At 47.9% G+C, this 26907-nt stretch overlaps 8 protein-coding genes across 8 annotated transcripts in view; 3 read left to right on the top strand and 5 right to left on the bottom strand.

Moving 5' to 3' along the window:
- The window catches only part of TREMEDRAFT_62569 (uncharacterized protein), a gene marked incomplete at both ends in the record, with an annotated part of 4632 nt that extends 1705 nt beyond the window's left edge, over positions 1-2927 (top strand). The window contains 9 exons of the mRNA XM_007004705.1: positions 157-355; positions 473-1346; positions 1368-1486; positions 1583-1771; positions 1861-2062; positions 2113-2214; positions 2257-2513; positions 2725-2806; positions 2829-2927. Of these exons, the coding sequence (XP_007004767.1) occupies positions 157-355; positions 473-1346; positions 1368-1486; positions 1583-1771; positions 1861-2062; positions 2113-2214; positions 2257-2513; positions 2725-2806; positions 2829-2927 (2123 nt within the window). The remainder of the gene's footprint in view (positions 1-156; positions 356-472; positions 1347-1367; positions 1487-1582; positions 1772-1860; positions 2063-2112; positions 2215-2256; positions 2514-2724; positions 2807-2828) is intronic.
- Positions 2928-7074: 4147 nt separating this feature from the next.
- On the top strand, positions 7075-10160 carry TREMEDRAFT_44171 (uncharacterized protein; the record flags this gene model as incomplete). Its single annotated transcript, XM_007004482.1, has 13 exons — positions 7075-7145; positions 7275-7408; positions 7546-7695; positions 7806-7832; positions 7879-7894; positions 7940-7999; positions 8115-8296; positions 8350-8445; positions 8670-8686; positions 8743-8808; positions 8922-9163; positions 9331-9414; positions 9738-10160. 13 exons carry the CDS (start codon positions 7075-7077, stop codon positions 9967-9969), a joined length of 1377 nt encoding a protein of 458 aa, XP_007004544.1. The 3' UTR covers positions 9970-10160.
- Positions 10161-10444: 284 nt separating this feature from the next.
- Positions 10445-12537, bottom strand: TREMEDRAFT_62572 (uncharacterized protein; the record flags this gene model as incomplete). The annotated part of the gene is made up of 8 exons (XM_007004706.1): positions 10445-10723; positions 11082-11217; positions 11504-11583; positions 11754-11909; positions 11981-12049; positions 12103-12172; positions 12281-12348; positions 12469-12537. The coding sequence occupies 8 exons, from the start codon at positions 12535-12537 to the stop codon at positions 10445-10447; spliced, it is 927 nt and encodes a 308-aa protein (XP_007004768.1).
- A 570-nt stretch (positions 12538-13107) lies between these two features.
- On the bottom strand, positions 13108-14432 carry TREMEDRAFT_62573 (uncharacterized protein; the record flags this gene model as incomplete). Its single annotated transcript, XM_007004707.1, has 7 exons — positions 13108-13371; positions 13424-13559; positions 13672-13751; positions 13820-13975; positions 14088-14157; positions 14220-14293; positions 14364-14432. The coding sequence occupies 7 exons, from the start codon at positions 14430-14432 to the stop codon at positions 13108-13110; spliced, it is 849 nt and encodes a 282-aa protein (XP_007004769.1).
- A 554-nt stretch (positions 14433-14986) lies between these two features.
- Positions 14987-16214, bottom strand: TREMEDRAFT_30677 (uncharacterized protein; the record flags this gene model as incomplete). Its single annotated transcript, XM_007004387.1, has 5 exons — positions 14987-15268; positions 15350-15485; positions 15541-15620; positions 15705-15930; positions 16081-16214. The coding sequence occupies 5 exons, from the start codon at positions 16212-16214 to the stop codon at positions 14987-14989; spliced, it is 858 nt and encodes a 285-aa protein (XP_007004449.1).
- Positions 16215-16420: 206 nt separating this feature from the next.
- TREMEDRAFT_20830 (uncharacterized protein) lies at positions 16421-19875 on the top strand (the record flags this gene model as incomplete). The annotated part of the gene is made up of 7 exons (XM_007004348.2): positions 16421-16684; positions 16738-17178; positions 17224-17648; positions 17706-18114; positions 18230-19018; positions 19263-19630; positions 19836-19875. Coding segments are annotated over 7 exons (2736 nt in total), but the record flags the coding sequence as incomplete, so codon positions are not given.
- A 232-nt stretch (positions 19876-20107) lies between these two features.
- On the bottom strand, positions 20108-23194 carry TREMEDRAFT_62576 (uncharacterized protein; the record flags this gene model as incomplete). The annotated part of the gene is made up of 1 exon (XM_007004708.1): positions 20108-23194. One exon carries the CDS (start codon positions 23192-23194, stop codon positions 20108-20110), a length of 3087 nt encoding a protein of 1028 aa, XP_007004770.1.
- A 420-nt stretch (positions 23195-23614) lies between these two features.
- Positions 23615-25363, bottom strand: TREMEDRAFT_44172 (uncharacterized protein). Its single transcript, XM_007004483.1, has 11 exons — positions 25265-25363; positions 25040-25166; positions 24953-24994; positions 24853-24905; positions 24543-24810; positions 24410-24495; positions 24283-24363; positions 24139-24238; positions 24024-24092; positions 23777-23970; positions 23615-23731 (listed from the first exon to the last, which is right to left on the bottom strand). Exons 2-11 carry the CDS (start codon positions 25164-25166, stop codon positions 23720-23722), a joined length of 1032 nt encoding a protein of 343 aa, XP_007004545.1. The 5' UTR covers positions 25265-25363; the 3' UTR covers positions 23615-23719.
- Positions 25364-26907: the final 1544 nt, after the last annotated feature.

Raw genomic sequence — 26907 nt, forward strand, 5'->3', positions numbered from 1 at the left:
TTTACTTGCTGCTGCTAAGAATCGCCTGTAATTTTAACAAGGCAATTTCGGTATCAAAGCGTGTAGTCGATCTTAAAGAAATAGTCCCCCTTCTCCGAAGTATGTTGCTTTCATTCAGCCCGTCTACTATTCCGGATCTTCATTGCTGATGTTCAGGTGAGAATTTGATAGACCAAGAGGCTCAACATGATCCCTGCGAACTGTTTCTCAACCTGAGTGGCCGAATCAATCAGATAATTGAACACAATCCGATTCGGAAAACCTTCGAATTCGGGGTAACCTGGGATTACGTCTTCCAGCCCTGTGCTCACTCTGCCCCGGTCGCGGTAGAGATACCCAACCTGGAGAAACAAATGTCTGTCCTGCAGATCTATCCACATGGATCGTCACTCAACTTTGTTCAGCTCATCAATCTATCGTTGTGGCGTTCATGCACTCCCCAACACTGCTTTTCCTCGCCTTGTGATGGTAGAGTAGCGCCCACTCGAGCTCGAGCCAAAATGACACTTCACAAGGAAAACCTACCGCCCATGTTGCTCTTCAACATTGTTTGGGACCTCCGAAGTTCTTCTCTGCATCAAGTAATTCAATCATTTGATATTCCAAACATCATCAACCCGGCTCAGATTTCGGCTGTCCCTCCTACCATACTCCCCACTAATCTGCCAATGTACAAACTCAAGGGAATGCTCTGCCGAAAGGGAGATACGGTCCAGGTGACCAGTGGCCACTATGTGGCTCTGATCAAGGATGACGTAGCGTTGTGGGAGATTGATGATGAGACCACTTCTCGCATGTTTCTCAACAGGGACGCATTTACTGGGACACGATTCCCAGTCCTACTGTTCTATGCTCTTGAAGATGGCGTCAACCAGGGGGCCGGTCAACCCCTTGCCAAGAAGAGAAAACTGAACAAGTCGAGTTCCAAGGTGAACGAAGCAGCAAAAGGTTCTGGTGTTGGTTCAACACCTTCCGAAGGGCCGAAAGCTCAAAATCAGGAATTAAAGGGACCAGGTAGTCAGGCTCCGAATTCGGAATTACTTGAAGTTCGTCCTCCGAAACTCAACACTCCAAGTGAGCGCCTTCCGATTTTGACCGAAAACCAACCTATCCCAGCCACAGTCGTCCTCTCCAAGACCTCGACAACCATCAGTGCCCCTACAGACTCCATTGCAGGACAGCCAGACGTTGTCCTTCACAAGCCCGACCCCACCATGTCCACAGATCCCCAAAATATTGAGCTACCTGCCAACAAACCTCCCGAAACCATGCCATCTTTATCAGATGACGTATTACAGAAGGGTGAATCCCAGGTTGTGTCCGAAAGCCCCCCAGAAGCTGTCAAGGTCAGTCAAAACGATTCAAAGTCCTCGGCCTCTTCGTCTGCATCCATGGACATCGACCCACCAAGTGCCTTCCCTATTGAAGTTCGAGACCCCTCTCCCGAACCTCTGGTCCCTAAGTACTGTCTACTTGAGAAATCTCAGTCAGTGATTGCTGAAAGGCTGGCACATGTTCAGTGGCGTTCAGGCGACACCCATCATCCTCTCATTTCTGTCAACACTTATGAAGATGTTGATAGCCTTTCGGATGAACTCGTCGAGGACCTATCCCGCCAGATTGAAGCTGGCTTGAGGGATTCACCCCAAGAGGAGACCCGAAAGGGGTTGAGACTACAGGGTCTAGTGTCTACATTTGATGCAGAGACTTTGGCCAAGTTTCATGGACGGATGAAGTGGTACACAAACTTCGGGATCGATGATATTCTGCTGTCAGTGTCAGCATTCATTCGGAGCTGTGTCAACCTTGGGATTGGAAAGTCTGATTCCATACCAAGCTCATTTGTTTACCGAACACTAGCGGCTGGGGACAACTGGAATCCATACACACCTGGTGGTACTCCTTGGCTCTCACTTGGCAGATGGGCAATGGAGAAGGAAATCACGTTGGAATTTTGATGGGTAAATCACATTTCGGAACATTGGTTATCTTCGGGCCTCAAAAGCTGGTATTAATGTATGATGGTGCTGGTGGAATCTATGACTCACCAGAGCAGAAGAAGGTGTGTTATTCATAGATCCTACTTTGAGGTATGACATGACTGATCAATAGCAATGGTCTCATCTGCTAGAGCGACGGCTGGATTGGGAAGTGAAGAAAGGAATAGCGACCGAAGCCGAGGCAATGGGCTGGTTGGTTGCTGTGAACTCTCAGGTGAGTAATTGCAGGTTTCGGGGCTCATGGCTGACACAGAAGGCTACTAGGGACAGTCTTGAATGGGCTACTCAAGTCGACTCTCATAGCTGTGGACCTCTCTCATGTGCAGCTGCATGTCTTCTTCTCCAGGGAATCAAACCTACCGCTTCCGCTCTTGGTCTGAAATCATCCAATCTAGCTAGGGGCGAGAGCAGGAAGCTCCGAACTAGCGTGCTTCAATTGGTGTTGGCAATGGCTGCAAGGGATCCAGCAAATGAGATTTTCTTCACTCCGAAAGTGAAGAAACAGCTGGAGAAGTGTGTGCCTCCCATGACTTATTACATAGATCGTCTGTAGAGATGTCAAACAATCGCCTCTGTCACTCATCTTTGATATGCAACTTCATTCCGAAACGAATAACACTTGCATCAGAAAGGTGGTTGCACCGCGTGCAAAGCGGTCCGAAAAGTCTCTCACTTCGGATTAGTACTTGCCTTCCTGCAAATATCGATTGATAGCACGGTTCAGCCTCCCGAACTCTGCTCATTTACATGCATATGAATATGATTTGGATGTTACACAGGATGAAAAATCTGCAGGATTGTTCAATGTGTGTGCAAAGACACCGGCAGTTCATAAGATTGAAGAAGGGACCCCCGAAAGATGCCCATTTCGGTTGGTTGACTCATATGAGCCCTGGAACCAACATAGTCCTAGCAGTCAAGTCTTGAAAGATGGGCCAAGGCAAGCAGGCAGAGACATGAAATGCATGATATGTACTAGTTCACACATAATTGAAACATCTTGACATCCAAACATGGAAGGGAAAAACAGAAACAGTTGACCATAACCCGAAATGAAGTCCCGAAACGTAGACCGAAAGCCGAAATCTGTAAGAATACATACAAAAGAGAGGTGACATTGGGTTTACAGCCCCTATTCTTGAGAAGGGTGGAGGTCTTCATGTGAAGGAATGGTGGGAATACTAACACGGATGGTCGAAGGTGTAGTCTCGGAGGTTGGAGCGGTGGGCAGGACATTTAAGCCAGGTGGGAATGCATTGTGACTAAGGGCTCTCCCCGTCTGTTAGAGTACTGACTTGATTGGGATTGTTGGCTTTCATTTTGGAGCCTCATTCGTAGCTGAGAATTTTGCTCTTTGACTTCTTCAAGCTCTGATTCAAGATCGTTGATATTGAAGTTGGCCCTCTCCAACTCATATTCATCCCTTTCGGCGTTGCCCTCCAGTTGACTAACCTGTTCCTGCAAGTCTTTCACTTGGGATTCCAAGCCCATCTGAACGTCCACACAGTCCGCGACAAAGTTTGTGGCCTGGGCCAACTCCTTCTGAACAGCATCGTTTGCCGTCTCGAGCTCCGAAATGCGAGCTTTGAGAGCGTGCACTTCGGCAGCGGCCTTCTCCTCCACCTGCCTCATATTGGCCTCCAGCTCGGTGCTCCGTTTCTCCGCAGCTTTGTAAGCCTGAGCTTGCTTCTCTGTCTCCCCCAAAGCACTAGCAAACCTCTGGTTCATGATCTTCAGCCCTTCTTGTGTCTCAAGAAGTTGACTTCGGATCACCGCAATTTCGGCATTCTTTTCGGCAGTTACTCGAGTGACTGCCACATCCCGTTCCTCATTCTTATCAATCTGTTGTTTATACAACCGATCCAGTGTTTTCACCTCACCCTGAGCAGTATCCCTCTCCGAAACAACAGAATCAAATTGAGCCTTATACTGACTCCACATCTGATCGACACTCTTGACACCCGAAATGGTGTTTTGAAGACTTTCGGAGTAGGCTTCGGAACGTCCGCGATTGATATCCTTATAAAAGTCCATCATGTCCGAAACATAAGATACCATCCGGGAAGCGAACGTTTTTTCAAACTCAGCCTGGGTGACCTGAAATTGATTCATGAGTTTGAGGCATTGTTCTACTTCAGGCAACGTAGTCGGTGGCTCAGGAACGTAAGGAGCAACCATCGCAGGAGCAGGCTCATCAAGGGACGGAACAGAAGGCGTTTTGGTGAGAAATTGACGCTGACCTTGAAGATTTCGTGGACCTTGTGATTCGGTTTGTGGGGTGTGACTGATAGCACTACCCGAAGGAGCGTTGTAAGAGGGGAGAGGACCGAATTGGGAGAGAAGGCCAGGAACCCCGACTTCGGACTGGGCACGGACGACGGCAGTTGCAGGAGGAGTATGAGGCGGTACCGACTGGGAAGCGAAAGGGGGGGGAGCCGCCTGCCTGGGAGACAATTTCGATGTTGCACTGCCGGTTGAGATGTTGGGAGCAGCACGATTCGGCAGTCCTGACGGCTTTCGGCCCTTCTGAGCTAACCACTGCTGCATTGCTGCTATGCCACCGAGCGAGGGAGGATGGGGACCAATTTCACGATTCACTGGGACGAGGAGAGCGGACGGCCCGGCTTCGGCATTTGGCAGTTGAGAAGATTTCGGGGCCGGGGAGGGGCTTGGTAGCACAGTAGGAGTGAGACTTTTGTCTCTTCGGGGTGGAGGGCCTACTGGAGATGAATGAAATTGAGCTCCAACTGTTGCGGCTACTTGTGGAGTGAATGGAGCTGGTGAAGAGACGATACCCTGGTCAGTAGCAGGGAAAGGTACATGATGCACCGCTGGGGGGAGGGTGGCGTCCGTTTCGGGTGGGTTTGGACTCTTTTCGGACGGTGACTGCCGACTGCGTTTCGGTTCGAGCGGAGAGTCTTCAGCCTCTTCCAATGGACGCTTTGTAGGACGAGGTACAGGACTACTTGCAACAATAATGGGCAGGCCCGAAGTTCCAGGATGTGAAGGAGGAGGAGCAGTTTCGGAGTGAGAAACTTCGGGAACATTGCTCAGCGTTTTCGGAGGTCGAGGAGGGAACTTTGGTCTTTCCTGTCGAGCATTGGGTCGCTCCGGAGATGTTGGAGGGCCATCCTGGCCTAAGCTATCCTGGCCTAAGGCTTCTTCAGGTTCCTCGAGCAACGGAGAAGGAAAGCCGGATGTGGAGAGTTCGGTTTCGCCCTGAGAGTCAGCCTTCATTCGGTGGATTCGGGTGAAAAGGCAAAAGACTCACTTCGGACTGGGGACGCGCTGCAGAAGGAGTGGGAGCTGGACTGACCCTTGGATTCGATGTTCTGAAAGCCCATTTCGGACCGTTCTTCGGGGGCTTAACACCACGTTGAGGATCGCTTGGCGCCACCTCTTTCCCCTTGCCCTTCGGCGTGAGAGGTGCCTGCACTGGAACATCTGATAACCCACGTGCTTTTGACGTGGCTGCCCCTTTGCTCTTGCTGGTAGGAAGGGGGGGAGAAGGAGATTTCGTTTTCGTGACCCCTTTTGCAGAGCGAGTCCTGATGGTGCGGGTTCTTGATGGGCCAGCGGGGGAAGGAGAACGTGATCGAAGGTCCGAAGGAGATCCCGATTCGGAACTTGACGTATCCGGGCTATCCTCTTCAACTTGAGAGACCTTCTTTGGTTTCTTTCCGGTTTCGGACGGATCGCGGAACAGCTCTTCAACCGGTTTCTTCTTGAAGGAGCACGGTAGTTGAGTCTTTGTGTTGATGTAACAATGAGCACAGACACGAAATTCGGTTGTCCACCTATTGAGGAAGACAAGATTGCCTTCGGGGACATTGACACATTTGAGAATTTTATTTCTGAGATCAGCGCCAGGGTTCTGAGATACTCCGAATTCGGAGGCCATAAAGACTGATCAAGAACTCACGTATATGTAAAAGCGGGAATAATGAAGGAGCTATGACAAGATAGTGGCTTCTTTGGTTCGGCTGCCGAATAGCACGTGGATCCTCTACCAATGGCCCGAAGGCCATTGTCCTTCATCTCCTTGGGAGTCGCTTCCCGAAGTCCAAGCTTCCCTGCGTTTTGTGGGAGATGCCTGGGGTGGGAGTGCCACCAGGGCTGAAGATAGAATCCAAGCTGAGCCTGGAATGCTTGCAGCGACTTGTCATTCTTCCATATCGGGTGCTGTGGCTGAACAAATTTCTGGAAATGAAGTTGATCCGGGTGCAGTTTCTCACCCTTCGGAGGAGTAACGGTTGATTTATCGGACTTGGGGTTGTATTCGTTGCCCATCTTGTCAGGGGATTTTGAGACCGAGGAGAAAAGAGGGAAAGGAAAGATTCGAATGGTGAGGAAGAGATTGTGAGAGAGAATTGGTGTTAGATAGCAGGAGTAGTGAACAGGCTAATGATAGCAATGAGCTCAACTGATGTGTAAGGTGAACTTTGGCGGCGTAAAGACGTAAAGAGGTGTAAAGATGAAAAGAGATGTAAAGATGAAAAGAGATGGAGAGAGAAGAGAAGGACAGAGAAGAGAAGGAGACGAAGCAAAAAATATCGTCAGCCAGTCCAAAAGTAGATTTTTGATCAACCCTTCATCACCATCAGACGCGTAAACAACATCAACACATAGCAAGAAATTCAGCAGTGAGTGTACCTCCAAAGCATAGATGAACATGATTGGATGACAGAGTACATGTGCAGTGAGAGGTCTGTAGTGAGTACATATAGGGTACAAAGTACAAACAATGTAGAATATAGCATGTACAAGTACCCGAAAACTTCCGAATTCGTCCGAAAGGGGGAGGAGCCGAAAGTCGCAATTTCGGACCGAGCACATTATCGCCTTCTGCGACTTTGATTCTTGGAAAACCGTTCCGAAAGTAGCATGAATAGATTCAGACGCTCCCAGGCATTCTGCTGATACCAAGAAAACCTAGAAAAGGGGAGTTTTATATACTGCATAGATTTGGGTTGGCAGTGACAAGATCCTCGGGTTGAGTGACGGGTTTTGGGAGAAAGTGGCAAAATTTCAACGGGATTAATTAAAGGTGGGCCGGGATTATCCAGTTCGGCTGATGGTAGCGTTGACTGATCGTCAGTTGGACAGACTTATCATGCCCGCCGCCATGCTTCTCTATCTTTTCAGGTAAGCTAATCTGTCACTTTCTTCTTCAACCGCAAGTGGCTTAGCAGTATACTCAGAGGTTATTGAGCGAATACAACACATTCCTATGGCAATCCTTGTCAAGAAAAAGGGGCATCACTGACCTGCCAGTGGCCTGGACAAGGGAAATCTCGGTAATGCCAAAACGATTGGTATGGTGGGTGAAGAAGGGCTGGGGGCAGATCCCTCGGGTTCCAAGTATGCTTTATTAAACGCCTTCTATTTCCTGGGATACGCTCTGTTTCGTGGGTCTTTCTCTCTCTCCCTGTCGAAGCTTCATGTAGGCCGTGATGGCCCATTGGTCATCCCCACCAACTCCACGTCTTCACTTGTACCCGTTGCCAGCCTGATCGGGCGCCATAGAGTACGTCGTTGACTTCAGTTATTCCCACCACTCTCTTTGCGAAGCGCACGAAAATGAACATCGTTCTCGGCTGCAGTGGTATTGTTTGGGGTATCTGCGCGTCTTGCACAGCAGCGGTAAATACCTACGGTCAGGCCGAAGCTACTCGCTTTCTGGTTGGTTTCGGAGGTAAGTGTTGTTTGTTCTTTTGACCTATTTTCCGTCTCACATGCAGCTTAAGGTCTCTCTGTCGCAACCTCCTGCCTTCTCATCCTTCGAAAGCATCGCTGACCAGACAGAAAGCGGTTATGGACCCGTCATTCCAGGTATGTTTCTTCCTACTACCACTGCTGATTGATGGCTAATTCTCAGCGTACTTGGCTATGTGGCATGTCTCTTTCATCGTAAACTTCTAGTGTAGACTGATGCTCAGGTACACCAAGCGAGAGCTTGCTCTGCGCATTACGCTCTTCATGTGCTCCGGTCCCATCTCGTCAGTTCTTCTCCCGACTTGGTTGGAACATATCCCTTCGTGTCTTCCTGTCACTGGTCCTCTTCTCTTGACCTTCAAGCGGACTTCTGCCCAAGAACAGCGCTGACCCCTTCAGAGGTTTCATCACCGGTCTCATTGCTTACGGCGTTACTTTCACTCATTCCCGCGTGGAACCGTGGCGTCTACTGTTCATCATTGAAGGTGTCCCCGCGATCGTTGCCGGCTTATACGCCCTCTGGATCCTGCCTGGGGACTTGTTGATCACCAAGCGACTCACGGAAAAGGAACGCGCCTGTGGTAAGTCTCTTGACTCATGGGAGGAAGGAAGGGATGTGTAGCTAATCTGGTAGCTCTGGTTCGTATCGGTCGTGGAGGTTCACACGAGAGTCATAAGATCAATTGGAAACATGCTCTCAACACATTGATCAGCTGGCAAATCTTGTTACGTGAGTTGTCCTTCACCATATCGTCCCTGCTCCCTTCCGTCACAGACCTGGGTCCGGCTCATCCCGACCCTCAACGTCGTTCTCCCCCATTCCCGTCCCAATGGCCTCCATATCTTCGCTCGATGGTCGGCCTGATTACGTAATCTGTTGATTACGTAATGCGTTGATTTGTGGATTACGTAATGATTCCTGCACCTCCTTTCTGGACGACTTCTGACTTCCAGCCGCCGTGACATATCAGGTAGGTCTTCAATCACTGTTAAAACACCCAGAAATGTCCCCAAGCTTACGTATTTGTCAATCATAGTTGTAGGGGCTGCTATAGGCGCATTTTTACCTACTTTAGTAGCCGATGTGGGCTATGTGAGTGGTTCTACAACCTTCCGAACGAGAGACCATCCCAAGAAACTTCCTAGCATCACAGTCTCGGGCTCCCGAATTGATCCGTCGGGCTGCGTGTCATTGCTGACCCCCAGACCGGTGCCATCGCTCAGGTATACACTCTGCCTCCATATGGAACAGCTGCCATTGTCATGCTCATCGTTGCCTGGGTCTCTGATCGCTATGGGAAGCGAGGCCCGGGCATGTTGTTGGGGATGGGCATGATGTCGATGGGTTTTGCCATGTTGGTCGGTCTGAAGCCCGACCACCACGCGGGAAGGTACGCTGCATTGGTATTTTGTGAAACTGGACAGTTCATCACCATCCCGTTGAATTTGTAAGTCGAATTTCGCTTTCCAATGGTTTTCATATATTCCGTGCGTCGGCGACCGTTCCGCCCTCTGTTGTCTAGCCGTATCTTTGGGACTTTCAGCGGCAAATGTGGGAGACTTCCGGCTAAGAATGGGGACTTACTGGAGATAGAGTCTGAACTGATATGTCCAGGACTTGGGTTGCTGAGAACTCTGGAAATGGAAGTAGGAGAGCATTCGCCTTGCCTTTCGTCATCGCCTGTGCGCAAGCTTTAGCGTGAGGTTTCCCATTTTCTGGCGCTCATGTCTTCCACCCACAATATGTTTCTTGAATGTCCCGTATCTGTGAAGTGGTTGAAGATTTGTGACGGGATTGTATCAACAACGAGGGGATACTCGTTCAAATGAAGTTCAGGTATACGGGAGATCATCCCGTCCATTCATGACTCACTTCAACTTCTTCCTTCTCCTATTTTTCGTTCATCTATCTCCCTTTCTTCCTTTTTATCTCCCCATCCATTCTCTTCTGCTATTTGCGCATCCTTCATGATCACTAGAATGGATCTCGGAAGCCATTGTTCACGCAGAACTGACCATTAGAATCGCGTCAGGTTACATGTTTCCCGCTAAAGACAAACCAGTCTATCATCTTGGTTCATCAGTCTGTCTCTCCCTCACAAGTCTCGGTTTCGCCGTCTCACTCCTCTACATATTTCTACTACGTCGTGCGAACGCCAAGAAGGATGCGGAAGAAGGTCCGGTGGATCCGACCCTTGTGCCGGATACAGCTACGTATGCGGATAAAGCTCGTGGATTCAGGTATGTCTGGTAGATTTTCGGGTTCTTTCAAGGACGAGGTGCCGACGCCACGACAAGGAGGTTGTGGTGTCCGCACTTGTGTGATATGAGAGCAGGGGATATCTTTAACTAAGAAAGTGGTTGGGTTTGTGTGGTCATTTGAGATCAAGGTCACGTAAAATTTGGATGTACATAAGTAGGAATGATGCAACTTTTTTGGTGTATTCCTTTATACATACATAGTATCCAAGTCTTGGGACACTTTTCACGGGGAGAATATCCTTGGAAGTGAGATACATTCATATCATATGAATTACAACTATGCATGCTATAAGTATGGACGGTATAAAGATGTCACATTACGGAAGTTGAGATACTTCCGATTCGTGATCCCCTCACTCTTGACCTCTCACAAAAGACACACGTCGACCAGAATGTCAGGCGGGAAGATTCAAAGCGAGCGACACTGGTTGGTGGACGACAATATCGAACATGAACATCTAAGACAGTCAAGACGCTTCATTTCCTATTCTCGTCGGGGTCCCGTGGGATCGGTCCTTGATCGATGAGGAAGAGTCACAATGTTTCTCGTGGTCGGACGGGTGAATACGTATGACTGCTTCAGACCTTAATTCTATCTGCTCAGAATTCTCCAGGACAGTCACTTCGATCCTACTGTCCGTGTCGTCCAGGTCCGAATTAGGAGCTTTCTTCGTCGAGAGGGGATTCAGAATGATTGCGAAAGATAATAAGCCGAGGTCTAGAATACCCATAGAAAGGTAAAACACCTATTGGTTCAGTTCTCCCTTATCAATAACCTTGATGTACTGTTGATATCTTTTCATACGAGATCGCCCTTTGATCTTTTCCTTCCCGGAGGCCCGCATTCACCTCAGTATGATGTTCGAAATCTCCACACGAAATCGCACTGCCGTGTCTTCCGTATTACTGATGTTTTGGTGGACAGAAAGGCAGGGGAGGATCTATACAGGTGGAGTAGAAGTGATGAAGTATTTGTGGAAAGAGAACGAGATACAAAGATAGATCAAAGAGGTAAGATACAGAGGGTTGGGGATGATCAAACGTTGCTGTTGAAAAGTAAGACAAGAAATGAGAGAGGAGAATGATCATTTTGAGGAAACTCACAAATCCCGCAATATCCAATCTCCTTCTGAACAGTAAACTGAGCATACTCAATACACATCCCGTCAAATCCATGAGACCGAAAAGGATCGTGATTTTGGGTACGTGACGTATACGGAGTATGTGTATGTATTGCGGACTAACTGTCAATTTGACTTCTGTTTGATTGATTGCACTGAAAAGAATGGGTCAATCTACTGGACATATTCAATGACCAAGCTTTCTCCTTTTGGCGGCATATTCAAAATGACTAGAGTCTCGGAGCATTGTGAGGATATCATTTGTGGGGGAACAATTGCAAGTGAAGAAATCGGAATTCCGGGAGGGAGGTACTAGTGATGGAATATCAAATAGAGTTGAATTAAATTATATGTCATAAGGGGGGAGGGGGGGGAGAAATGGTGTCATTGGAGGAATCAACTCACATGAAGCCAATCATGTCGAGAACACTAGTTCCGTATCCATATATCATGGCAACTCCGTTCAAACCTAAGCTGTTTGTTCTCTACCTATCAGTCTCCCTTCACTCCTCTCTAGCTTTGATCGTGACTCGGAATGTTAATGAAGATGGACGAGCCGGCATGTTTTCTGTAGTTCCCAAAGATCCCCAAGGAATAGCGATGTGATGTGAGGAGTATACCAGGATCAAGAAGGGGTTTAGTAAGAGGCACCCACCCGAAGAGCAAAGATAGAACCTGTGTCAAATCCCGCAAAGAGGACGGTTAAGCCCAAGAACCATCCCCCTGCTTTGACTCTACTTTGTCCGAGAGTGTAATGCAGACATTGTATGAAAGAAGTACAAGTGAGAACGTAAAAGATGTGAGGTTGTAGCTATCTCGTCGGCGATCATCCACATGTATGGTCATGAGCGAGCAACATGTTGAACCTAGTCTCCGACAGACTTGATCAGGACCCATACTCAGCTCCGTCCTCGCTGTGATATACTCAATAAATAGTCTTCGTATTGTAAACTGCCAGGTAGGCACGGTGAGATAGAGAGGATGTACATACTTGAAGAACTCACAATGATGGCTATGTTAAGATTCTGAGCGACAGCATAAGGAGCATACAGAAGAGCACCACCTGCCCACAACCTGACCCATCAGTTGAAATACAAGTTGATCATTTGATCCATAACAATTGGGGCTTGATAGGAGGATGTAGCAATGGAGAGACGAGTACGTTGAGAAGCAGAAACGCACAACATCATCCATGGTGATAAAGCCTGAGTCGACTTGGTACGATAAGCAGCGATGATTGGAGGAACGACCTACTTTTATCAGCTGTTCCATCTCCCTGAGTCCAAGAAGTTCTCAGTCACAGCTTGGAGAGATTGGCCGATCAACACACTGTTAGAGAGGGTTTTGGTGAATAAGCTAAAGCCACTCACTTGAAAACACCAAATGACAGCAGCTACGGAAGCGCACAGGATCTCCGCCACAGGATTCGTAGGTAACATCTCAACCTAACGGTAAAGAACTCCAAACATTCCAGCTTCAGCATATTATAAACGTCCATGGGCATCCGGTCATACCGACACTACCAACCTACATGATTATCAGTTGGTGAGATTAATCGTTCGGTCAGTATTTTGTACCATGCGACCCGGTTGCTAGGAACTTGGAGACGCTGGTGTGAGATTAGATCCAGAGGCGTCGGAAGGAACGCCACTTTCTGATGGCTAACTCTGACTTAGATATTTGTTCCATGGTACGCTCATCTTAGACTTACGAATCATTTGATCATGATGCCCTTGGTCAATAGAGAAAAGTGAGTGTCAATCCATTCCGTCCGCAACTCCTGGAACTTCGGTGCTTTGGTCTATGAGTATTTTGGGATGGAGCAAGACTAAGAGGTCGCATAGCGAACATATCGGGATCGGGATTGATGGAAGGATCCCGGTGACCGAACGTACGTGTGGAAAAAGGACCCGGAAATCCGGAGCCGCGGCCATGGATCCGAAGAGAAATTAAACGAAGGGTACGGTATCTGGCATGGAACGTCGCTTGTATGCTTGAAGTCGGGTTGATCATGCGTAGTCGGAAGGGGGTTGGTTGGTCGTCGTGTGGATCGTATCGGTCTTTGAGTCATCCACCGACGCCGCGACGTCGATTTGGACTTCCTTCGAGTCACCGAGATTATCGTCACTGGTTTCACCTGAGTATGGAAGGTCACCCATGGTGTCCAAAGATCGACGTGGGTCATGCGCAGGTCGCTGACTGGCCAAAGGGTTGAGGATTGCGGCAAGAACAAGAATGCCAACGTCGAGAATACATAGCGAGAGATAAAAGACCTACATCAGTCAGCGTTAGAAGCGATGATTGAAACAATTGACTGAAACTCACGAATGCTGGAACATCCAGTCTTGGCCTGAGAAACAGACTGAGGATACAGCATACGCAACCGACTACGTCCATGATGAAGAAGACGATGGAGACTAAGGCGACTCTCTTATTTCGCCAAATGAGTACGAATTGCGGCCTGCTCATCAGCAGTCATCCACATTGAGGATTGAGCAGGTTTCCACTACTCCAGCTTTTTTGTTTCGTTTTTGTTATCATCTTGTGAAGACACACAAGGCAATATGACTCACAATAGTCCTAAAACGTCGGCCAGGCAGGCGCCATACTCGAAGGCGTCGACAATTCCTTCAAATCCCGTGGCTTTGGCTTTCTGCGCATCAGTCTCTGTTGGTAGCAAGGGAGTTGCGATATCATTGAGTGATATGGGATGTAGCGTACCCTACCAGCGAAGATCGATCCAACATCGAAGACGGCGAAGAAGACGATCAAACCTGCAAAGACGCATGAGGCTTGAATGCGGGAGTACGATTTGGCATACCGCAAGCATTGGACCAAGGTGATACAAGTGAGGACGTAAAACAGATGCTGTTGGACCTGATTGTGAGCTTCACTTTGTCGGATTATTTTCAATCATTGGTGGTGAGGCACCGAACGTGGCCTGATCCGTGAAGTCTGGACAATCAGGAGCTAACGAAATTGTACTGACAATGATGGGCAGATGAAGATCCTGGATGATCGAATATGGTGCATAGAGTAACGCTCCCAATGCCCACAGTCTGTTCGGTCAGCTCGGACCGGGATTGAAGTAGATCGTCTGACACGCCGCTGAAGAACTCACAGAATACACCAGGGAGATAACCCATGCGAATCACGAGTCTTCGTTCTATATGCGACGATGATGGGAGGTATTATCTGTGGTGTCAACGGCGATTTCCAGCGTAATGGGGGCTCTGAGACAAAAACACAAAAAGAAAAGGCTCACCGCGGTCGACCAGATAATGGTAGAGGCTATCGCGCAGATATCGGCCGCAGCAGCATTTGGTGATAACATCATAAAGCCGGACGTGCGAAGAGAATATTTGGCAGAGATCGTTCAAAGGGGAGAAGATTTAGTGAGAAGATTTTCGGTTTGTAGTGCTACTTTACAAGCTGATGAGTCAGGAGATGCCTGATGAAATGAGTCCTAGGGAGATGGTGTGAAATAAGAAGTGAATGTTGTAACGAGGATAATCTGGCATATGACCATCGATAGTCGATTCATTGGCAGAGTCGGAAGACAAGCCGATTCGTGAGAACGATTGACATGTTAAGGTGCAGATCTTGTACTCGTGCCACGGGGACGTCAGATCATATGCTGCTCCCTGGCATCCTGGCTTCTGAGACAGCGCAGGATCAGCCAGTATGGTATCAGAGATATGTCGCCCCACTACCCACGTTTGAACTTCGGTCAGACAAGCAGAGAGATTCTCCATACCATGGTCAGACGCTTTTAACGTATTGTAAGCAGGGATCAGGACGGCTTCGGGATCAAACGTGAAATAGGAGTGATGATGCAGAACACAGATGATAGATGCTTACAACAATCCAAAAGTGATTCTACATGGTCTAGACTGCTTCACGATATACACTGTTGCGATTTGAATTTTCTACTACTTCCTCGTGTCCTCGGAGCTCGGTTGCCAGGATCTCACGGGGAATCACTTGTGACATCCTGGTTGGACTTCCAGATATTTGACTCATTGGACCGTTGGCTGGTTCGATAGGTGAACTTTGTGCGGATGACCTTAACACAGCATCTCTTTCTCGTCGACGACGAGTGATGGGGTTAAGGATGAAAGCCAGGAGCACGACGATCCCATCCAGCACGACGACCAAAGCGTAGGACACCTACTGATCAATTCATCTATTTTTCCGTCAAAGAGACTGGCATAGGATTGAGATACGTGTACCGTTGCAGAAGTCACTCACAAAAGCGGCAATGTCCAATTTGGGCCGGAAGAAGAGAGACAAAAAGCTGAAAATTCCGCCTAACATGTCGACAGCCATGAAAATCAAACTGATCCCGACAACCTCTTTTAGTTTGTAGATCTCCCAATATTGAGGACTAATCGTCAGCTGGTTTCAGACTAATGAAGCTGAGACAAAGACAAGGCACTCACAGAAGAGCTACGGCCAACAAGACGCTACTCGTATATCCGTAGAAGAGAATGGGGGCGTCAGTGCCATTCCTCTGTCCGGCCTGCAATCAGCATGCACTCTGTTTGAGCTGGAATATGTCATGGTAGAACGTTGCAGATCGGAAGTCGAAACATAATTTACTTACCCATAGGGCATACACACTGCCCGCCTCAAAACCTGCGAACACCACGCAAAAGGCCAAAAGGCACAAGCTAGCCTGAAGTCGAGTGAATTTGTGCTGGTAGTAAAGGCACTGTGACCAGCTGACAGCACAGAGGACGCCAAAAACTTGAGGCTGGATTTGTAGCGGTATCGATAGACGTTGCACGACAATGTACGTTGAGAGGAAGAGAGAGGCGATGGCCCATATGCTGAGGTGGGTCAATAACCACATAAATTATCTCCCCTTTGAATTGAGGCAGTCACGGATCGAAATAAGCGAAGTCATCAATCCAGAAGAGTGGAAGTGGTGCATCATCGTGGATGAGGTAAGAGCACAGATGAACAAGAGTCTTGCTCACAGCATGAGAAGAGCCGATAGTCCCAAGGTTGACTTTGTCCGGTAGGACTTTACGATCTGAGGTAGGATCTGAACCATCCACATGACCGCCCCTATAGTCGCCAGAGCGTTTTCTACCGCCTTATTCTCCTTCATCTCGCCGGTCTCTTTCGTATACACAACGCCGGTCTCATCAGTGAGTCAAGTGGTAAAGTCGAAAAGTTATGAATTGTCATGCTCCCAGTCAATAGGGCAGAGTTGGCCGCGGAGATATGTCCGATCTCCGTTCGCCGTACCACCAAGAAAAGTTGAGTCCACTGCGTTTGTCTATCCTCTCACTACATAGGCAAGACATGCCAGCCTCACAGCTCTCTCAACTCAAATCTGCACTATCTACAGCTGGACTCAATTCCAACTCTCGCTCGAAGAAGGACAAGAAAGCTGGTAAAAAGTCTGGTGTGAGAGATGCCGATCGTTCAAAAACTTTTGAGCGGCTCGAAGAGATTCGCAGGGGTCTAAACAAATTCGATGTGAGAGAGACAAAACTCAAGCATGATGTTGGGGGAAGGAACCTAAAGGGGGTTGTAGGAAGGCCTAGTGCTAGTAAACAAGCCGGTCTTGAGCAGGTTGGTCTTCATGAGTCTTACTCCAGGAAATCCCCGCTGACATTTGAAAACAGAGAAAAAAGACTTTATTGCCTGAACATCATCTTCGAGGTCATACTGGATCATTTCGAGATCGTCGATTCGGAGAAGCGGATCCTACGATGAGTCTTGAGGATAGGATGTTGGAGAGATACACAAGGGAAAGACAAAGAGGGCAAGGTAAAAAGGGCTTGTTTAACCTCGAAGATGACGATGCCTTCGGATTGGATGATGATGAGGGTCTTGGAGGACTTACTCATGGTGGTAGGAGTGTGTTGGATCTACCTACTGATGATTTTGTGAAACAAGGTCTGGCTGAAGAGGACGAAGAAGGGAAAGGAACGGTGGACGCGAAGACTGTGCACAGAGTGCATTTTGGGGGGTTCGAAAGGGAGGGTGAAGAGGATGGGGAGGAGAGGAAGAAAAGCAAAGCGGAAGTCATGTCAGAACTCATAGCTAAGAGTAAGGGCTACAAGGTAAGCTGATGACTTCCTCAGGGGAACTGTGAGCTAATCGTGCAGCATGAGCGGCAGCAGCAGAAAGAACTCGACATTGATCTGAGGGAGGAATTAGACGAAGATATCGACGAGCTCCGCGCTTTGTTACAAGACAGTGCGCCGGCTTCAGGACCTTCTACGTTGTCTCGGAGGATGCAGCTTCTGAAGGAGCAAGATGAGCAGGATGCCGATGGTAATTACGATCAGGTAGTGAAAACCCTTGCCTTCGACGCGAGAGCCAAGCCGAAGAATAGGACCAAGACGGAGGAAGAGCTGGCGGTAGAGGAGAAAGAGAGGTTGGAAGAAGCAGAAGCTAAGCGATTGAAAAGGATGAGGGGTGAGCCAGATAGTGACGAGGAGGAAGAAGGTGATAAGAGACGCAAGACGGAGAAAAGAGGCGAGGCGGATGATCTGGATGATGACTTTGGAGAAGAGCTCTTGGGGCCGGGGTTGACAAGGGAGGATATCGAGAATATGGGGGCTCGGACAAAGATACCTGCACCCAGCTCAAGTCACGAAGGAGACGAGAACTTGGACGAGGAAAACGACGAGGATGAGACGGATGATGACGAAGAAGATGAGGAGGAGGACGAAAATCAGGACACAGAAGAATTCGGTGACGAAGATGAAGATGATGACGAGGATGAGGATGAGGAAGATGATCAAGATATGGACGAACCACCAGATCTCGTACCCGTCGATGAAACCGACCTAGTCAAATCGAAAAAGATTGTTCGGGTCAAGACCACTCCCGCTGTGAAAGAAATACCATTCACATTCCCTTGTCCAGCCACGGTAGACGAGCTCGAAGATGTCCTCTCGGAGCTGGACGACTCTGCACTCCCCATTGTAATACAACGTATTCGGGCATTACATCATCCTTCGCTAGCTCAAGGTAATAAAGAGAAACTTCAAGTGAGTTTTACTCTACTCCTGATCCTCCAACCTCCCTCTTCCTACATGCCATCATGCCTGATCCTTGATCCAAGCCTAATACATTCCTGTTTGTGTATCGTGACTGACCAAAAAGGATTTCCTAGGCGTACTGATCGACTACACTCTTCTCCTCGCCTCACATTCCCCACCTTCTTTCTCTCTCATCACTTCTCTTCTACCACATATCACCTCCCTTGTGAAGCTCAACCCTCTCTCAGCTGCTCCTCACTTCCTTTCCAAACTGTCCCTCATGCAGAAAAATCTTTCAAGAGGATTATCAAAAGGTGCTAGTTCTCTCCACTCTCGAACATATCCCGGAACACCCGAATTGGTCTTACTTCGACTGATCGGTGCAATTTGGTCCACAAGTGATTTTTCTCATCCTGTCTCAGCACCAGCGATGATACTTATGGGACAATATCTTGGTCAAAGTCGTATACGTCAATTATCCGATGTAGCTAGTGGCTTATTCCTTTGCAGTTTGTTGGCAGAATATGAGAAAGTTTCAAAGAGACTCGTTCCGGAAAGTTTGAATTTCATCAGTGCTACTTTATCAGCTCTGCTTCCTCGGAAATCAAATACGGATACGAAGATTTCTTTGACAGGACCTGATCTATTGGCGGAAGGGACAACGTTGACGTTGGTCGTATCTGAGAAAGAACCGAATGAACCTGTGGACTTGAACCGTGCTTTGGGTTGGGGTGATGAGATGGGGAAAGAAGAGATCGAACAAGGGAAAGTGGACTTACTGGTCATGGCGCTCAAGCTCATCAAGATTTATGCGGAATTGTATGCGTCCTCAGAGGCATTTGTGGAATTGTTTACACCACTATTACAGATATTACAAAGTTCTAAAATCTCAAAATTATCTTCTTCCATCAAAGTAAGTCCACTTTAAATTCTTCTTTCATCGTCTCTTCTTCACTTCTTCATCATTCCTGGACTTATTCTCATTTCCCTTTCCACACCTTCGGCTGATAGTAACATGGATATTTCAGACAAGTTGAGGCAATGTTGCTTGTTTTCTCCCATCTCACCCACATGGGCATGTCCAAGACATGAGATAACATAGGTTCAAAACCATATCGAAAACATAAAATTTAGATATAATGTGAACTGACGTCCAGACTTTACATCAAACCATTATCCTTACCCTCACTCGTCAACTTCACCTAGCCAATACATCCCGTCAACCACTAGCACTCCAATCCCACAAACCAATCCCGATCCCATCCTACGCACCTAAATTCGAAGCTGATTTCACCCCTGGGAAACACTACGACCCTGACGTCGAGCGGAACGCAGGAGCAAAACTTCGAGCATTGTATAAGAAAGAACGTAAAGGTGCCATACGTGAATTACGAAAAGATAATCGGTTTTTGGCAGGAGAGAAAAGTAGGGAACAATCGGAGAAAGATGTTGCGTATGCTAGTAAGATGCGTAAAGTTGAAGGGAGTTTACAAGTTGAAAGAGCGGAGGAAAAACAGATGCAAAGGTGGGTTGTTCATTTGTTTTCTCTTCATGTCATTAATCTCCTACTTCATCTTTCATGCCCACATGCCATCGAGTATACCATCAGTATCGATTATTCCAGTACCTGCTCAAGTTTTCCCGAGTGTTCTACGAATAATGGGTGAATTTGTATGAGATGGTCAAGAGCTAGACGAGTTTGGATGTTGGTATGTCCTGCTGACAAACAGGGAGAAGATGCGCGAAAAACGAAGAGCAGGGAGGAAATAAAGGCAGTTTCTATGTATATACGAATTGCATAAATTCTAAGATCGGATTATACTTTGAATTCTTTCTGATAATCTGAAATGTCCTTGAGAGTCTGTAATGATTTCTATAACATCCGCAACCTCTTTTCATCCTATTATCTCTGCCTCAGGAGATGCTTTTGTCCTTTCCTGCTTATTCCCGACTTTCCTTGACGTGGTAATTCATATTCACCTTGCCAAGCGTAGTGATTCACTCACTCCCGCTCATATAAACTCCCCGATCCGAAAACACCTCTTGCACCACCAGTCTTAGCTCTTCCACGATCCATCACCCCCGTCCCTTTACCTGTATCCCTTCCATTCCCACCACCTCTTACCCCTTCCTCTCTTCCACTCCCAGCGCTCCCCACATTGCCAATACTATTTCCAATACCTGAAATCGCCCCGTCCACTCCCAATCTCTTCCCACATTCACATCCACAAGTCTCACATTTCTTTCCACCTTTCTCCACCTCATCCTTTTTCTCCAGATCCAACTTCAATTCCCTTACCTGAGCTTGTAATTCTGATATTTGAACCAACCACATTTTCCTCGCATTCAACAACTCAGCCCTTATAGTTCTAGCTAACAACTCGGCTTCTGACTTTTCGACCGTTGATCGGTCCCCACTCTTGTCGGTATATGATGATAAGGCAGTAGGAGCAGGTGAAACACTTCTAGCTCTTCTATCTTCCCCTATATCCATACCCAAACCTATAGCGGCGTCCATGGGATTAGGCGGAATTGTACCCCTGGTAGAGGCTGTAGATGGTGATAATCCCGGTAAAGGTGATGAAGAAGTGTAAGATCCAGCAGGCGATTTTGGTCCGAAATCTATACCTAACCCCAGTCCCAATCCTGGACCTGAACCTGAACCTAATCGGTCGATTGTCGATTCAGTTTGAAGAACGGTCGATTGTGTCGATGTGGATGATAGCTCGGAGTCAGAGGAAAGGAGGTCAGGAGGTAAACCACTGGAGAATAACATCGATACTGGTCGTAGTTCCAACCTGGGCAATAAGTTTGTAGTTCTGATTTCCCATTTTGATTCCAAAGTACTTTCTGATCCTTCCTCTGATTCTGTTGATATTCTAGATCTTGGTGATCTGAGTGATTGTTCGTTGTCGGTATGTCTGGTGGAAGAAGTAGATCTACGAAGTTGAGATTGTATTTGTAATTGAGAGTTAGATTGAGATTGAGATTGAGATTGAGAGTTGGAAGGGACACTCTGAACGGATTGAGCGTGGTTTGGAGATCGATCAATAATAATGACACCTTGAGTTTCACGTTGTTTCCTATTCGATCTCAACCTTTTTTCTTCTTTCGATACATCTGAAGAAAAGGATTTTCTAGAAATGTCCGCACTTGATTTCCCCAAAGCTACTAACAAACTCAAAGAAACGTTCGACTTGTTTCCATTTGCATTGACCCCCACAACTGATGTAGGAGGTAATGTTTCTCCTCCTAAAAGATAAGCAGAAGGGTCATACGCAGGCATCTTAGGAGGTGCCGCAACTGCCGCTGCAGACTTTAGAAATTTCATTATACTTTTCTTTCCCTTTAAGAATTTTTCAGGCATAGAACTGGAAGTTGTTGAGTTGGTACTTGATGGAAGATGAAGTTGAGAAACACTGGCGTTATATTCGCTCATTACACATAAAGCTGTGTTGGATCGAATTTCGTCACCCCTTAAACGAACTGTAGCTAGTGAAGGACGTTCACGTTCACGATGATTTCGACGAGAAGTATTAGAATCGTTGTTACCTTCTGAAGAGCGGGTAAGAGGGTTTGGATCGATTGTGAATGAAGTTCGAGAGTTGTTCATGGAATAGTAACTATCTCCTCTGGAAAGATATACACCTTGTTGTGGACGGATGAGTTGTGAGGATGTGGAGGAGGTTTCGATCTTGACAGGACTACTAGTTGAATGTACCGAAGGGATGGATGGAGAACGAGATTGAATGGAAGAAGGTTCGTAATCACGTTTTTGTTGTTTCCTAGCGTCATCAAGAGAAATAAGTCGAATAGCTCCTGTGGTCCCTACTCCAACTCCTACCAGATTATCTGTTTGTAAATCCAGTTGATTCGATACGGAGAGAGAAACCGTATCGGAAATTCGAGGTGTTTGTCCTTCTCTCGGAGTACGAGGTTTGGTAGTTCCGAAAAGAGATCCATCCAGAAATCCCGTATCTCCATTAGACGTGTCATTCACTCCTTGTCCATCGCAATATTCAGGATACACCCCACTGTAGGCTGATTTATATCTCGGGGTCTCTTCTTTAGATTGTGTGTCGATAGAGGATCGTTTGCCAGTCGGCGTAGTTTCGATACTGAGACCTAACCCTATTCCTGATCCTAGACCAAGACCAAGCATGGGACCATAAGTGGGCATGATCGGCAATACAGAAGGATGTTTAGGAGTCGTTAATCGTTGTTGGTCCGAAACACTCGTACTGACCGTCTGACCAGAACTGCCAGAGTCGCCAGAACCCGTGGATGAAGAAGCTGGTAAGAAACTATTGCCAAGTGCGCTACTTGATGATCCGGTGATGGTGGATGCCAGAGAATCCACAGAACCTACACTAGCATCACTGTGAGTCGTGAGGCTACCAGTATTGGGAGGATGTAAAGACGTCTTACTTCCTCCCATGGAACCGCCTCCGAGAAGTGAAGAGAGGTTACGACGGGCGTTCGAAATGACAGAATGGTTATTATTCGGAATGGAGGTGTTTTGGGATGGTGTGGAAGAAGCCACTTTTGTTGGTGGTGCAGGGGAAGTCGATCCGAACCTGTTAAGAATACGAGCAGTGGTGCTTGGTCTTTTCGATTTGAGCTTCCGCTTGACGGACAATTGTGGTTGAACAGTGACAGTGGGCAATGCCCCTAATTCTTCCCATTCCATATCACCATACTTTGTCACTCGAGGACCGGCAAGGAGAGAACAGCGCCTATAATTTTTAACTATATCATCTTCTTCCTGGTCAGCATAGACGTCGTCCTCTTCTTCTTCCGCAGAGGGTATCGCTGTAGGGGTGGAAGCAGTGAGGTCGTTGATGACTACAGGGGGTTGAGATTCTTTCGCTCGTGGAGAATCGTATCGAGAATCAGGTCTGTGAGCGAGGAAGGAGAGAGGAGATTCAGTGCGGCGAGTGTAGCGAGGAGTGTCTGCACCTTCAGAACCGTGACCATATTCGGATTCTGTGAATACGCGAAGAAGCCTTGAACCAGGGGTATCGTTAGGTCGACAAGGTGATCGAGCGGAATACAGGGAAGGGGAGGATATTGAGGGTGAGATGGACATGACGCGGGTTGGACGCGTCCGTCGAGTATATGGAGGATGAGAGATCAATTGAGGGGTATTTCAGTGGGCAATGTGCTGAGGCTGAGGTGTCAGAAGAGACTAGAACATTGATGGACACACAACTCACGGTTTCTTAGGCGCTGAAATCGAACGCGGGAGTGGCTAAAGGCTTTTGATATGATCTAGAAAACCTGCTATTTAGAACGATTTAGCATAGAGCGACAAGAGCAATGTCAACATCCTAAATCAGATGTTTATGAAATGACCGGAAATCTCTGTTTACACGTGAGTTACGTTAAATGGCATAGATGGCAACCACTTTAAACCAGTTTTGCAGAGATGATTCAGAATCTGCCCACCGGCCAGGGTTGCGCGTTGCGATCGTTTCCTCACCTGCCGGCTTTCTCGTACATTGAGGCGCAAAGCCTGTCAAAAGGTGCATTCTGTCCGCTTCCGGTATCTCTCTCTCTGGGGTATTTGAAATTGACTCATTGCGATCGTCCTGGTCCAAAACAGACATTCCGCTCAATTGCCGGGCTATGTGATCAACACGAGACGTCGATCGGTTTTCCGGAAACATACCTTTCTCACGATCCAAAGTGCCATGGGAGTAAACAACTTCTTCTGTCCTCCAGCTACCAAATATTTCGCCGCTATCTTCAAACTCTCCCCGACATCATACGTCCCTTTGGGCACGAGCCCCACTTTCTCTAAGCCCCAAACAGCATTCTGGGTGAAGAATTTTCCGACTGTCGTCATCCTCATCACGGTGAAGACTGTTTCGTCAGCGCCATTGTTACACTGCGCTCGCGGAGGATTTGATACTCACTGTCCCAGAGGGTCTGTGATTTAAGGATGTCACCTTCCAGGGGATAGTACCACGGTACGGGGTCCGGACCTTCCGGTCAGCTTTTCTCACTTGGACGGTCTACAAGAAAACGAACGGTCGGCTAGGTCTTCCTCGTGAAGTATCTCGAAGCCTACTGCCTTCAAAGCTTTTCGGGCCGCGGCCAGGGTACGCATCTCTGCGATACCATCACCAATCTGATAGATGAGTATAACTCAGACCATAGCTTATAATCACTGACCTCTATGCCATGGGCGATTTCTTTGTGCTCTGGAATAGATGGGTCCCACGCATCAGTCATACACCATTCGTAAACACCAAACTACTCGTTAGTAGAGAAAGAACGCCTTAAACGGTCGAGAGCTCACCAGACCACCAGGCTTCAAACACTTGTAAATCTCTCCGTAAATGCCTTCAAAAGTCGGTGCATGACAAGTAGCTTCGATGGCATAGACTGTTGATAAGCGGCCTGATCTCATGTTTTCACTCAAGTCGACTAACTCGCGTCAAAGCTCGCCTCCCCAAATTGCTCGCTCAATTTCATGAAATCACCCTTGACAAACGAGACCCGGTCTGACAATGCTGCTCGGGCTGTTTTTCTCCTTGCGCGGTCCACCTGATATTGGTTGTTGTTGACACCGACGATTGTTGCATCCGAGAATCGAGCCATCTCTCTTGCTGGTCCACCGACGCCGCACCCAACGTCAAGAACTTTCATTCCTGGACGTAGGTTGAGGAGGGAAGCGAGGTAATGTTCATGACGGGCGAGCTGTGGTAAGATGATGTCTCGGCCCAAGATTTAATGACTCACAGCTTGGATAAATGCCTCGCCCTTATAAAAACGACAGAAGTGAAACGATTCACCTGATCGTCAGTACTCCGCAACGGCGTTACAGCAAGGGACCACCCACCCCAACCAAACTCGTACAACTCTGTAGCGCCGTCGTAGTAACCTGCGACACATGAGCTACGTCCAAAGCGGTTCATTGCGCACTGACCATTGACCAGGTCGGTATACTTTTCCAACCTCCCAGAACGATGAGCCTCGTTGTCATCTTTGGAACTTTTGTGCCAAAACTTTGTATAGTTGCTGACGCGAGCTGCGGATCGAGTTTCGACACCCATCTGCAGGTCAGCGGACTATAAAACACTACCGCCGGACTTTCCGGAAAGAGGAAAAAAGTCGAGAGGGACGGGGAGGATATGATGACGGTGAGACTGACGATGATATACGCGGTCAAGGATCAGATTACGGTGAGAGATGAAAGAGAGGCGCAGGACGAGATCTACTTTGTAGAGAGGGGATGGTGACGGAGCAGGTTGGGAATGGTACGATGCTGAAAATTAGGATGGGTGGGACGACGTTTGGGTGGGGACGGCCACGTGGCTCCTAAAACAGATGTGGCAACCCTCTCGTTCGTGGCACAACGGTCATCCACGGCGACCGATCGCACGGAACTTACCCCATCGAACCCTCGCACCGCCTCGTCGTACCCTCCCTTCATCGTCTCTTTTCAACATGGGTATGAAAAGAGAGCCTCAGCTGAGCATAAATATTGAGTTCTTATAAGCACCCAAGGTTCACATAGAAATGATCATTTTGCCACCATCGTGTTCTACATGTCATGAATCAGTAATCATGACTCAGAAGAAGTATGGACTCAAAGTAATAGTGACTCATAATTAATCAGGATTGATAAGGACAGTACAGATGGTAATTACAGATCGACTCAGAAGCGTGAAGTTAGCCGAGGTTCGTCGACCGTCGGTCTATAAGGAAGAAGTTGCTCGACGGCCGTGACAGGTAGCTACAGGTGGTCAAAGGTGACAAACGGTACTCGCAGACGGTAACTAGCTTTAGTCTATATAAACTTGTACTTTTCAGTAGTTTCTTCAGTTATGAATCTCCTCTTTATTTGTCAAACACAGTTGGTCCAAGCCCAACACTTCTAGTCCTTGCTATCCCTGTTCTCCTCGACGTCATCACTTCATCCTCCGTCATCTCTGTTACTATCACGAACTACGTCGTGACACCTCGATTACTCCACCAACAATGACCCTCCTTTGGCCATCAAAACCCCATCACGCCTATGCCTCTTTACTCTACACGTAACTCAGGACTTCTGAGACCAAGTACGGCGAAGTTAGACGGAGTTAGGCTAAGTAGGGACAATGGGAGCAGAAGTACGGCGAAGTTAGACGGAGTTAGGCTAAGTAGGGACAATGGGAGCAGAAGTACGGCGAAGTTAGACGGAGTTAGGCTAAGTAGGGACAATGGGAGCAGAAGTACGGCGAAGTTAGACGGAGTTAGGCTAAGTAGGGACAATGGGAGCAGAAGTACGGCGAAGTTAGACGGGGTTAGGCTAAGTAGGGACAATGGGAGCAGAAGTACGGCGAAGTTAGACGGAGTTAGGCTAAGTAGGGACAATGGGAGCAGACGTACGGCGAAGTTAGACGGGGTTAGGCTAAGTAGGGACAATGGGAGCAGAAGTGCGGCGATGTTAGGCGGAGTTAGTCGAAGGAGGAAGAGGATGGCCGAGGGCTCGGGGAAGTTGGACGAAGTACGTTGAAGTACGTCAAAGCGCGAGAGGGTTGGATGAACGTCTAGGAGGAGTAGATTATATTAGCTGAGAAGATCGCTGAAGTTCTTCAGCGATCCTTGATTGTTGTCAGTAGTGAAAGATAGATAGAGATAGCTATTTACAAATCGAGATACATCGCCATCAATAGAATAAAACCCCGGTTAGAGTAACTACGCCGAAGTACGCCGTAGTTACCCCCCCCCCCCTTTCGACGTCTGCGCCCTCCCAGTTGGGTGAGACATCGATTTAGAAGGACCAAGTTAGCCGAGGTTCGTCGACCGTCG

Source organism: Tremella mesenterica (assembly GCF_000271645.1).
Source record: "Tremella mesenterica DSM 1558 unplaced genomic scaffold TREMEscaffold_5, whole genome shotgun sequence".
Lineage (NCBI taxonomy): Eukaryota > Fungi > Basidiomycota > Tremellomycetes > Tremellales > Tremellaceae > Tremella > Tremella mesenterica.